The sequence below is a fragment of the Nuphar pumila genome, chromosome 7, assembly GCF_984573655.1.
Source record: "Nuphar pumila chromosome 7, dmNupPumi1.hap1.1, whole genome shotgun sequence".
In the NCBI taxonomy this organism is placed as follows: domain Eukaryota; kingdom Viridiplantae; phylum Streptophyta; class Magnoliopsida; order Nymphaeales; family Nymphaeaceae; genus Nuphar; species Nuphar pumila.
This window is the reverse complement of record NC_143255.1, coordinates 93414223-93426613: the sequence shown is the minus strand read 5'-3', so window position 1 is coordinate 93426613 and position 12391 is coordinate 93414223. Positions and strand designations below refer to the sequence as shown.

Here is a 12391-nt window from a genome sequence, read left to right as displayed (position 1 = left end):
TTAGGTTTAGAACCACGTATGTACATATCTTAGAGACGAGCTTACTTTTCTGCACAGCCCACCTATTAGGATTCCCTTAGAGGTGACTGTGTACGATTGGTACCGTACACATAGATTTCATATTTCTTATGCATAATCTCTGTTATGTGTAACTGCGTGGTTTTTGTTTAGTTTTTGTTGTTTTTAGTTTACTCGCTTTGTGGTTTACGTGGTTTGGCCGCTTAGTGCGTTAGTTAGGTAGAAAACCCAAAGTTAGGACGTGTGCTACACCGGTCTACTCTAAGGTGTAAGCAATGGCTGACGATCATCAATTGATCCGTCCTTTGAGGGAGTACTTCATGCCAAATACGTATACTCCCGCCTCCTGCATCACGAGACCTGATGTAGGAGCGAGCCATTTTGAGATTAAGGCCAGTGTGATTCAAATGTTACCTTCGTTTTATGGCCTTAGCAATGAGGACCCATATAGTCATCTCGACGAATTCCTTGAGATTTGCTCGACTGTGCGAATCAATAACTTTGGAGATGATGTTATGCGGTTGACTTTGTTTCCGTTCTCTCTCAAAGATAAAGCCAAGCACTGGCTAAAATCTCTTGAGACGGTTCGTATTACTACTTGGGAAGGAATGCAAAAAGAATTTTTAAAAAAATATTTCCCAATTGGTAAGACGAATCAGTTTCGTAAAGCTATAACCAGTTTTTCTCAAATTGAGGGAGAACAATTTCACGAGTCTTGGGAGAGATTGAAAGATCTTCTCCGCAAGTGTCCCCATCACCAGGTGCCTCATTGGCAGTTGGTGCAGTATTTTTATGACGGGCTTACTGAGAAGCATCGTCAAATGGTTGATTCGTCTTGTGGGGGCACTTTTATGCTCAAGAGTGAGGACGAGGCATGGTCTCTATTCGAGACCTTGAGTGAAAACACGATGCATCATACCTTGTCTTCACGGCTCGATAGGACTACACCTGTGTCTAGTGGTCCTAGGAAAGTTGGGATTTCCGAAGTTAGGTCCGAGTTAGAATTGCGTACCAGGGTTGACCAGTTGACTAGGAAGTTAGATCAATTCCTAGCCAATTCTTTGAGAAATCCAGTAGAAAGAGTGTGCGAGCTATGTGCTAGCCCTGCACACTGTGTTTCAGATTGTCCGGCAGCGCCATTATATCCTGAATTCGTTCAGGAGCATGTGAATGCTGACCAAGGTTTCGCTAGACCCATGCATGATTTATTTACACCATCATATAACCCAGGTTGGCGAAACCAGTCCATTTCTCCATCCCATCAGCCCTCCCAGACACAGTATAGACACAGTAACCCTTCACAAGGCTACTCGCAGCCCATTTTTCCACAGGTTCATCCCCAGTCTAGTCTACCTTCTCTTCAGGAGCCCATTTCAAGTTCATCATTCCAGGAGAAGATGTTAGAGGCCTTTTCTGATATCAAGGCCACTCTTTGCTCCCATACGCAGTCAATAGCCAAGCTAGAGACTCAAATGGGACAGTTAGCTCAGACATTGAGTAGGCAAAGCGAAGGGAACCCATCTAGTAGGCCTGTTGTCTCAAAAGAAGAGGATTCCATGTCATTCGACTTGCAACCCACTACTTCACATCATGAGCAAGTCAAATCTGTTACATCCCTTCAGAGCGGGAAGGTATGTCCCCCCACTCGGGAATCGACTCATGAGCCTCATATCATTTCTACTGACGAGTCGATTTCCATCATACCTCAACAGAATGGGCCAGGCACACAACATGCATTATCATCACATATTCATAAAGCCCCATTCTCTCAGCCTTTAGGATCACTGATTGCTTTTAGTAAGCAAGAAGTGCAGATGCATAAGGTGCTTGACCAAGTCAAGCCTGATCATATTCACCACTTGTTTGAAGTTGCATTCATTGATACTCGGTCAGTCCTAAACTCTCATTTCTTGACCAGTCTCTCAGATGAGACTAATCTCTGTTCTTCATGTCGAGAGAGTTATGATCCTACAGTTAGAGGTAGACGGGATGGAAACACAGTGCGTAGTGTCACAGATGACACTCTTTTCTTCATTGAGCCCGATTGAGCGAGACTTCATGTCCATTGATCTCATGGACGATGAAGGTTTTTTCCAGAGATCCGCCTGGCTGGGGACGTAAAACTTAGCGCTTTATGGGAGGCAACCCATATTTTTGATGTACCATTAGTAGCTTTAATAGTTTTTGTTTTTAGGTAGTTTTTCTTCATAAGCGTCAAGCCTAGATCATGTATGCATTGCATTCTTTTGCATATCTCTATGAGTTGTAAACTGTGAGACAGGTGGAACCTATGCAGAGCCATTCGCATGTCGTATCTGGTAAGGTTTCACAATAAGATCAGGTGACTTCTACTCCTTTTTCTCTCAGTTTTTTTTTGGTTTCATATGCATTCCCTTAGTTTCATACAAGCATGGGGGAGTGCCACTGAGGACAGTTTCATTCAAGCATGGGGGAGGGTGTAGTTTGCACACCCAATTTTTTTTCATGTCTTTGTACTTGCATTTTTATGTCAACTCATAAAGATTAGGCTTTTAGGGAATGCGTTTGAACTTATATGACTGCTTTGCAACATCTAACGTTTTTAGAGAATTTTTAGGCCCCACAAAAAACTTTTTCTAACACGAATCTAGAAAACCATGGTTGTTTATGTGGATTTCAAAGAAATGATTATGGATGCATGTTAGAGTTTATTTTGAATCACAAGTATGAATATGCACAGTTTTATTTTTGAAAACTAAGCAAATGAACAACGTTGCAAAAGAGCTCAAAAAGTGAAACGAGCATACGTTTAGTTGTTTGATATCTTCGTACTCCCTAGTAGCTGGGCTTAGACACAAGTTGAAGTGTTTGAGTCCATGTTGAAAAGGATAACGAAGGAAGTCAATTATTTGTCTACGTTGATATCTGTGGCCTATTTTGTTCGAGCAAGTAGAGCCTGAGGGGTGTTTACACCTGGTGCCCTAAAGCCATCTGGTTTGGGAGCCATCGGCCCGAAAGCTCGTTACATGGACTTTATAGAGAGCCTAATAGATATTGACATTGCACATGACAGAGAAGTAGACTATACGTAAACTATAGAAAATTAAAGGTCTAGTGACTCGAGCAATTAAGTCTGAGAGATACTTTGTATCTGGTGCCCTAAGGTCGTCTGGCCTGGGAGTCACTGACCCAAAGCTCGTTACACGGGTCACGAAACTAGAAATTGGGTATAGTGCTCAGAAAAAATTGAAAAATGAGAAAAATTGAAAATCAAGAAAAAGAAAAGAGCGTAAAAGAGAAAAGTTCATTGCTTAAAAGCAAATATTGAGAAAACCTGTGTAGAACACATATGAGTGAGGAGAAGTAAATAATAATATGTATGTATTTGAATTTCTGAGGATGAAACATAAATGATTATGCTATTTAGAAAAGTGAAAGAAAATATTTTATTCTGTGGTGGTAGGTAGAAGACTCTAATCATGTTTTGATAATGCAATGGCATGAAATATTTGTGAAAACAAACTCCTTAATTGCCTAATGCCTTGTGTTTTTATGCATACTTGATAGAGATGTTTGTGGGTAGCATCACTGTAAACCCTCACGAGACCTTACTCGTCCACTGGGGTAACCCAGGGGTTGAAAGGGCTTGTGGCATATGCTAAATGCAACCGTGATTCCTACGAAAGTGAGTTAGGTTTTTATTTTGTCTAGTTTAGTATTTTTGTTTTTGCTTCAGTTTGCTCGAGGACTAGCAAACGATAAGCATGGGGGTATTTGATCATGCATAATATTTGCATTTTATTAATCGTTATTTATGCATGATCCATGTTAAAATCGCTTCAAAAACCCATTTTTATCGTTAGTTTTGAGAAACCGCATTGAATTGAATTTTATCAGAAAATCGAGTTTTTTAAAGCTTTTCCTACAGTTTTAGTATTTTTATTAGATTTAGATTTTCTTAATTATAGTTCAATTAGTTTAGGCTTGTATTAGCTAAATTTTAGTTAGTTTAGTAAGTTTGGATTTTTAGAAAAACATGTTTTTCATAAGAGACCTTGTTTTGGAAATTAGCGAAAATCTTTGGACTCTTTTTGAAAAAACTTGTTTTAACCTAATTAGGGATTATAAATAAGGTTAATAGGGCTGGAGAAGATGTTTTTCCAGCAGCTCTCACAACCCCTCCATCTTGCCTCTCTCTTTTCTCTCTCCCTTGCTCTCTCTCCCTCTATTGCCGATTTCTCCTCCTCTCTTCTTCCCCCCTTCTTCTTTTTCCCCCTCCGTTGCATCAAGCCTCGAACCCCTTCTTCATCGGCAGCCTCTTCCTCTTCATCGGGATCGTGTGCACGCAGCTGGAATCACCACCCTCTTCTTCCCAATCCCTCCATCGGAAGCAAATCACGGTTTGCCTCTTTGTCCTTTCTTTTTTCTTTTTATATATATTGCATTGCAGCTTAGTGGTTCATGATTTTATTATTGTTTTATTTGCATCTTGCATGTAGATTTGCATAGCATAACATTCTCTTATGTGAAGACAAAAATAAAAAAAATAGAAAATTAAAATAAACAAAAATATGTGTCATTTTTATAGATGAATCAATCTCTTGATTTCTGATCAGCGTTTTCTTGAAGAGTCAATTAATAAGTGTTTTGCTGTTTTAAAATAACCATAGTTTTGATAGCTGAATGTTAGTTCTGGATACAACTATGTAGTCTAGATTCACGTTATTTGGTTGCAGTTCAGATTTTTTTTTCCTTTGATTTTTGTTTTACATTATCGTTAATTAGTGCATAGGAGTCGATTGTTTGTATTGTTTCTTGGTAAACCGTTTACATTTGGTATGCAGCCGTGTTCAGCCATAAGTGTAAATCAGTTGGCATCCCTAATAGTTAGTAGTTGTTTTAACGTTATTGTGTTTCACGTTTTTGAATGTTGCTTGTTTGATTTCTTTCTAGTCAGTTTATTAAATAGGTTAGGTTATTTGATTTTTACATAGGTTAGTTATTTGATTTTTACATAGGCTAGTGTGTTCAATTTTTATATAGGTTAGCGAATAATGGTTTAAGTTATGTTAGCATCAACATTTTTCTTTTAGTAACAGTCATTGTTTGTTTTGTTTTGTTTAGGTTTTTCATTAGGTTATCTTATTTCATTAGCATTCAGTCATTACCCATTAGTTAAACTTATTTTATTGTTATCTGTGATTAGAATTAACGGTTTCAGCAGATTAGTTGATTAATTTTTTTTTTTCACTTAGTTGTTTTGTTTACACGTTCTTTCATCAACAAGTTAGTGTGTTTTATGTTATGTGTTCTTACAGTAGTTCAGTCCATTAACATTTTATATGAATATTTTATAGTATACAATGTTGTAGCTCAATAGCTAGGTATTTTATTAGTTATTCATTGTTCTTTCTTTTAATGTTAAGTTTCATTAATCGTATGTTTTTATAGTCAATTCCAGTTTTCATTTAGTAGTTGGATTTAGATTTAAATATTTACGTTAATTTAGTTAGTTCTTGAAGTGGTTTATAATTTGTTAGTTTGTTTGGATATTCTGTCTTTTAGCATAGTTTAGATTTTTTTTCTGATTTTTAATTCGTTAACTAGCATATTTAGTTTAGATAGCTTTGTACTGCTGCGTTTGTGTTTTTGTGTTTCGCAGGGAGGCATTGGAACGTGCGGTGGAGCCTTTTCGTGCCTAAAAGTACCCTCTCAGGTCCCCTCAAGCCCTCAAAAGTACCCTCAGAAAAGCAAAAGTTCAAGAAAACATACATTACCTCAAAAAGGGACAAGAAGACTCGAAGCACTAAAGCCTTTTCTTTTCTTTTTAGATTAGGATTTTATTTTATTTTATTAATTGGGTTTGTAATAAAACCATTTATTTATTTTGTTTAAGCCCTCTGCGTAGGGCCGTACTCTCTTAGTTAGTTAGTTATTTAATTAATTTTATTTTGGCAATAAAGAGTAGTTTAGCTTGTGTGTTTGAATACAAGGTATTTTTCGTTCCCTGAGATCGACCCGGACTCCACCACTAGTGCGAGCCGGTTTTATATTTTTGGTGTCTGGCTTTCACTGAATTTTAATTAAAAATATTATTTGAAAAGGGTTTCATAAAACTCACACCAATCACCAAAAAGTTGAAGGCATGCTTCACGAGGCACTTGATATTGTGAAGAATGAAACAAATTCCTTTCTCCAAGCGACCTTGCTCTTATACCATGTAAAAATATTTATAAAAAGAGATTTTATGTATAAACACAATGTTGAAGCACGAAGTGTGCACAAAGGCACAAAGGAGAATTCTCACAAGTGCACAAAGGCATGGATACACATGCACAAGGGCATAAAAAATATCAACTTTAATATATTGGGTACCAAAAATGGCTTTACAAAAGCATAAAAAATACTAAAGGGGACATAGGGGAGCTCCAATACATACGTTGGAGCCTCTCCAACGGTTAGAAATGTAACCGTTGGAGGGAGCTCCAACATGTGTATTGAGGGCCTCCTCATGTCACATCAAACAAAAAGCAAAAAAAAAAATACAAAAAGGAAAAAGAAAAAGAAAAGAAAAAATACAATCATATTCTCAAGTGAGAATATGCATAAAATATGTGAATTTACATAAATACCCTTATCGGGTTTGATATATATATATATATATATATATATATATATATATATATATATATATATATATATATATATATATATATATATATATATATATATATAAAGAGACTATATTTTAAGAGTGGGTGATCAGGTGCAGCAGCACACCAAACGTGTGCAATCATATTGTCCTAGCAGTCCAGGTATGATGTAGCGATTCAGGACAGGCGTTCCTAAAACTTACAGATTTGATACCCGAACGCAGATAGAAGATAAATAATTTAATAATATTTAGCAAAAACTGAAAATTGAACACAAAAGAAAGAAATAACTTGAAATAACAAAGAAATCCAGTTGAACTAAAAATTTCTCATATTCCAACTCTGATCTTGACTATGGCCCTCTCATCCTTATATAGATGAGGGATTACAATCTTGATGATTCAAGTTTCCTATCTTGATAAACATTCAAATAGGGAAGCATCCTAATTCTACCAAACTGCTAAAAGTAGATATGAATCTATTACATAGATCCAATATTTATTAAATAAAATCTAAAACAATCCAAACTGTAAAATGGATCTAAAATGATCCAATAACCCAATATAAAGACCCAAATAACAAAGGACTGTAATAACACTGAATGGATCGAAAATAGACCCAGGTTGCGACCCACTTGTGCTCTGTATCATTCTCCCCAGGTTGAAGACTCGACCTCGAGTCTGGATCATGCACTTTTGCTTCTTCTAATTTCTCTCCACCAACATGAATCATTGATCTAGTGCAAGCATCAATTGTTGATGCAGATATGTCACATGTGGAACTAACAAAGGTAGGATCCATTTCGCAAAAGGATTGATCATGAGGTGTATGTGGATCTTGCTGCCACACAGTCGATGTAGACAGATAGCAAACTGATCTATGAGTAATATCTGTGTCAAGTTGGAGAGATCCACACAAAAATCCACTTGGATCCAGTTATGACTATTTACATCCAAGTTAATCTTGATCGGATCTAAATGGGCTTGGGTTGCAAATGGGTCAAATGGATAGGATATATCTTGAATATAGGTTGATTCACCAGTACTAAGGGTTGAATGAATCAGTTTAGGTGGGTTTGGGTAGTATTTGGCCGTAATTGGGTCAGATTTGGTGATCTCTGGGATGAATCTAAGTTTAATAGGGTTAAGTTTGGGCTATTCGGATTGGGGTTCAGGTCCAATCTGAAGTGCTGAGGGTTACAAGGGGCTGGGAAACAGTTTTGCACATAAAAACGGGTCTCAAATGGGTTAGAAGGTAGAAGAACCGATGAATCGAACCAAAGCCCATTTAGTACTTGCAGTTAGGACCAGAATTGGATATGAGATTATTTCCTGATTTTTTTGTTATTCCAGATATTTCATGTTTTCTCTTTCAATTTCCTGCATTTTCTAGATATTCTTAGATAATTTAGTGTAGCTTCCGCTTCGGGTATCAATCTGTAGGGTTTTAGTGCATTCAGGAAGCCCAGTTCCATCACCTGACATGTTGCCATATGTACAAATCATGAATGCTTTAAGAACTAATAAACAAATTGAAGTAGATGCTGCAAAGAAAACTTCCTAAACTACAAGCAACCAGTATGACTTACTCTTTGAGCACATTACTTCGCTGTTTGAAGAAACATGTTTTTCTTTCTTTGCTGCTGTGTAAAGTGTGATTTTTATTTTCAGGATTTCTCTTTATCCTTCTATTAATTCTGTAGATGCACTTGATATTTTCCCACAAGCAGCACCATAATATTTGTTTCATTTTTAGACTTTAAGCAGCCAACTTAGCTCTACAGATATTACCATGAGCAGTAATACATGGAAAACTTAAAATTCAAATTCTATCATGTCATATTGTAAGTTGTATACACTCTAAGCCATTTTTTTTACTCGGAGAAACCGCTTCAGGCACAGAGATCTAGCCGCGCTGGCTCGGCCTGTCGTACTTACAGTCACTGTCCATGACAGCATAAAACTCTGACGGCTTACCCCTCAACCCCAGGGAATCGCCAAGCTTTGGCTTATGCAAGGGGTGACGCCCATGGGATTTGAATGTAGACTGCCCGTCAAACGGTCTAGGCCCCATCCCACTACGCCAAACCCCTTGGGTCTACTCAAAGGCATTTTTAGCAATTACAATAAAGGTGAGTGGCCCTTTGAAGCAAAATTGTCTCTTATATGAAGGGATGTGAACAGGTGAGATCAGGAACAACTAAATACATGGGGAAGTCGGATCCAAAACAGCCAAAGATTGCAAAACCTCCATCCTGGATCTGACCCATTTGCATCTCTACCTATTTGTTGGAGAAAAACAATGTTCAAGGTAGGGGTGGGCAACGGGCTGACTCTGCCCGATCTGGACCTGTTTATCTTTGGCCGTCAAGTTTCAAGACTGACCAAGCCGAGAAATGACTAGGTCCATTTATTAATGGGTCTGATTTTGACCTGGTTCTTGACGACTCCAAGTTTTCAAAAGCAGCCTATTTTAGCCGACAGGTCAGGTTATGCAGGTTGGAGAGGGCATTAAAAGGACCAGGTGGATCATTTGTAGGGTAATGATCATCTATAAAGGCTAATGTGGAGAGAAAAATTCTGTTATAAGGATGCACCTATATTCTAAGAAAATGTATAAAAACCAAAATATGCATTGTGATTAACCATCAAGAGTAAACATAGCATTTAGAAATTATAAGAATATACCATGACATGTAGAATACTAAAAGATCACCACTGGTGTTGATGGTCACTGGGGTGGAGCTGTGGAGGGTGTTGTGAAAAGAAGGTGAGTTGAAAAAGAAGAAAAGGAAATCCTATGTTGGCAATTTGTTTTGCTTAATTAAGGGCTGAATTTGGGCCATTTCCATTATACCTAAATGTTAATTAATGTTAATTAATCAGTAAAAAAAGTCAATTTTATACCTAAATGCTTCACATTGGTTCGAGGAAGAGTCTTTCCTCTTTCCTCCATCACCATGCAGATTATGCTTGAGCTCTACCAATTGTTTCAAGGTTAAGCATGAAGCCAACTACCATGTACAGAATTGTCTGGTTGTTAAATTTGTGAGAATAAGAACCTTCCATAACATAGTGGCTTGATATGTGGTGGTGAACTGTCAAAAAAATAAAACTAGAGCTGAAGATGAGTTGACTGGTTTGATGTTATGCATCGAATTCAAGCTTTATCAACTATATAACCAAGAAAGGAAAAAAATAAAACTAGTATTTGTGGTGTACTTTACATTTATTCTTCACTGCAGTTCTATTCACATCATTCTGTTGAAGCATTTGAGAGCTGTCTATATGCTGCTGTAGTTCAACCTCAAAGATCTTCTATTAGTGACAGTTATGTTAAAATGGCTAGCTACATCCGTGACTACTGTAGCTACTTGTGTACTGTTTATGTGATTATAATTTATAAGACCATAGTTGATGAGCAGAAGTTTCAAGAACTTCAGAATCCAGAAAAGCAGATGGAAACTACTATTTCTCTTCATACAATGTTGGGTTGGTTGAGAAATTTCCTTGTGACAATGCCATTGTTGCTTTCTTGTAGTTGTATCAGTTTTGCCGCAAGTGGTGACATCTATTACGGTTGATGAAGCCAAACAACTGTTCCTTCAGTCCCAGAGTTATGGCGAAGCTATTGTGACAGTTACTGTGAGGGTAAGCCCCTGTCAGAGCATTATGCCAGACTTATGCTATCTCATTGTTTTTGCACTGCACCTACTGTTGTGATTGGATTTAGACCAATCTCTCTCTCTCTCTCTCTCTCTCTCTCTCTCTCTCTCTCTCTCTCTCTCTCTCTCTCTCTCTCTCTCTCTCTCCAGTAGTTTGCCATGTTTTAGACTGCTAGCAGTAGCATACCTAAGTTCTTTGCTGGAACAGGGACATGCTCTCCGCTATGCCCGCTTGATGACTCGGCGAGGGTTGCATGTGGAAGTCAAGCCAGACATATCCCCCACGGTCAGAGAAGTGATTTTGATCTGATTTTTTGCAGTTACATACCATGTAACCAATTTTGAGTTTTGGGTGCTGAAAGAGAGCTGCTTTGGGGAGCTGAAGCCTATCAACATATATGATGATGGCCGTTGTGAAAATACAGTTCTGTAAATAGGGAAGTAGTTTAAAGAAACTCTGGAATTTGAATTTTTTGCAGGAAGAAAATGCTGTTACAGATTGACTTGCAAATTCTGAGCAAATGCTTTTCTCTTCCAAGTTGTTTTCTTCTTTCTACCTTTTTTCTGGAAAAAATGATCTAACACCTAATTTTCTGGTTCTGAATCATCTTATGTTTCTATAGGTCACGTGTGGAAGTATGAAAAAAGTTTGGGATAATTTTGTACAACATACGAAACAGGGAATCCCACTAGTCAGGTGGGTTGGCATATGTTGCTCCAAATTGATGGTCACGAATTCGATATCCGGGACAGACGTTCCCAATGCACAGGATCAGGGTAAAATGGTGGTTTCCTTAGTTATCTCCAAAAAAAAAATCATTTAATCTTGCTAACTGCCTTAGCATCTCTCACACGAACCTTCATGCATGTGGAGTCCTAAACCTTATAAGATGGGTGATAGTTTTGCAGACACCAAGGAAAAACAATTCTTCAATCAGATGGGAGTTTTAGAAATAAGCCTGGAAAGTTCTAGAAATTTCATTGACCTTTTCTCTTAATGCTAAATATACCCATGATACAAGTAGCAACATAACGTGATGGAACTTGACTTTTGGATTTCCCAAAGTCGCCGTACGAATCAATTTAAAAAGTGGTCCAAAGATACTTGGATCGTACCAATCCGTTAAAAAAATTAATTGGTGCATAAAACTAGTCAAGAACAGTACTTGTTGATAATCAGTCGAGAACTAACAAAAGTTACAGGGCATTTTTCCTATTTTTGTATAGGATACAGAATCTAAAGTTATAACACAATTTAAAGGTCAGCTCTTGTTGGCAACAGTCAAGAACAGTTACAGGATATTTTCCCATCATTGTATCCGATCAATAATCTGGAGTGGTAACAACGATTTGAAGGTCACTTATTCTAGTGGGCATCACAATTTTCATGCATAGCTATGCACGCACTATGAAACCAATAAAAGTTCGACTCGATTATGGGACCACAAAATTTTGAAAAACAAAAAGATCAATTGACCAGGATATGCTTTTTCTCTGGGACCAGAAAAAACTCAAAAAAAAAAAACAGTTGATTCATTGACCAAGACATGCATGTTCTTCGACTTCCTCCTATGAGGTCGCCATTGAGTACTTGCACTAGGCAGAGATGGTTGTGGCGTCTTGAGGACTCTCATCTTGTCCGCCTTGAACATCATTATTAGTGAGTTCTGGAGAAGCCTCAACTTCAGCTTCTTCTCCTTCCTCCTCAGCCTCCATCACCTCCTGAGCCATTTCCAAGTCAGATCCTTGCCTCTGACTTTCATCAGGCGTTGGGGCCCCACTTTGTGTTGCAGTTCCGGCAGCATCAGCATCAGCATCCATTGCTGCAGAAGGATCTTCAAGCTCCGCCCCGTTTCCACCACCATCAAGTTCGGCTGTGGCACTGGTATTCTGTTTTTTATCAAAAGCAGTAGTCATATACATGTGTAGTTCTCAAGTAAAAGAAAAATTGCAAAGATTTTGAAACTCAAAAAAGTTGCAAGAACTTTGGTACTCTCATCAGGTATAAGAACTTACTGAGAGTTAAGCGATAAACAAACTTTTGAACAGGTAATAGAATTCTATGAATCTTCTCACT

General features: G+C 37.8%; 1 protein-coding gene across 1 annotated transcript in view; it reads right to left on the bottom strand.

The window, feature by feature from the left end:
- Positions 1-11464: 11464 nt before the first annotated feature.
- The window catches only part of THO1 (nuclear matrix protein-like protein), a 73326-nt gene continuing 72399 nt past the window's right edge, over positions 11465-12391 (bottom strand). Inside the window, exon 21 of the mRNA XM_090012480.1 lies at positions 11465-12204. Within this exon, the coding sequence (XP_089868606.1) occupies positions 11911-12204 (294 nt within the window). The 3' untranslated portion in view covers positions 11465-11910. The remainder of the gene's footprint in view (positions 12205-12391) is intronic.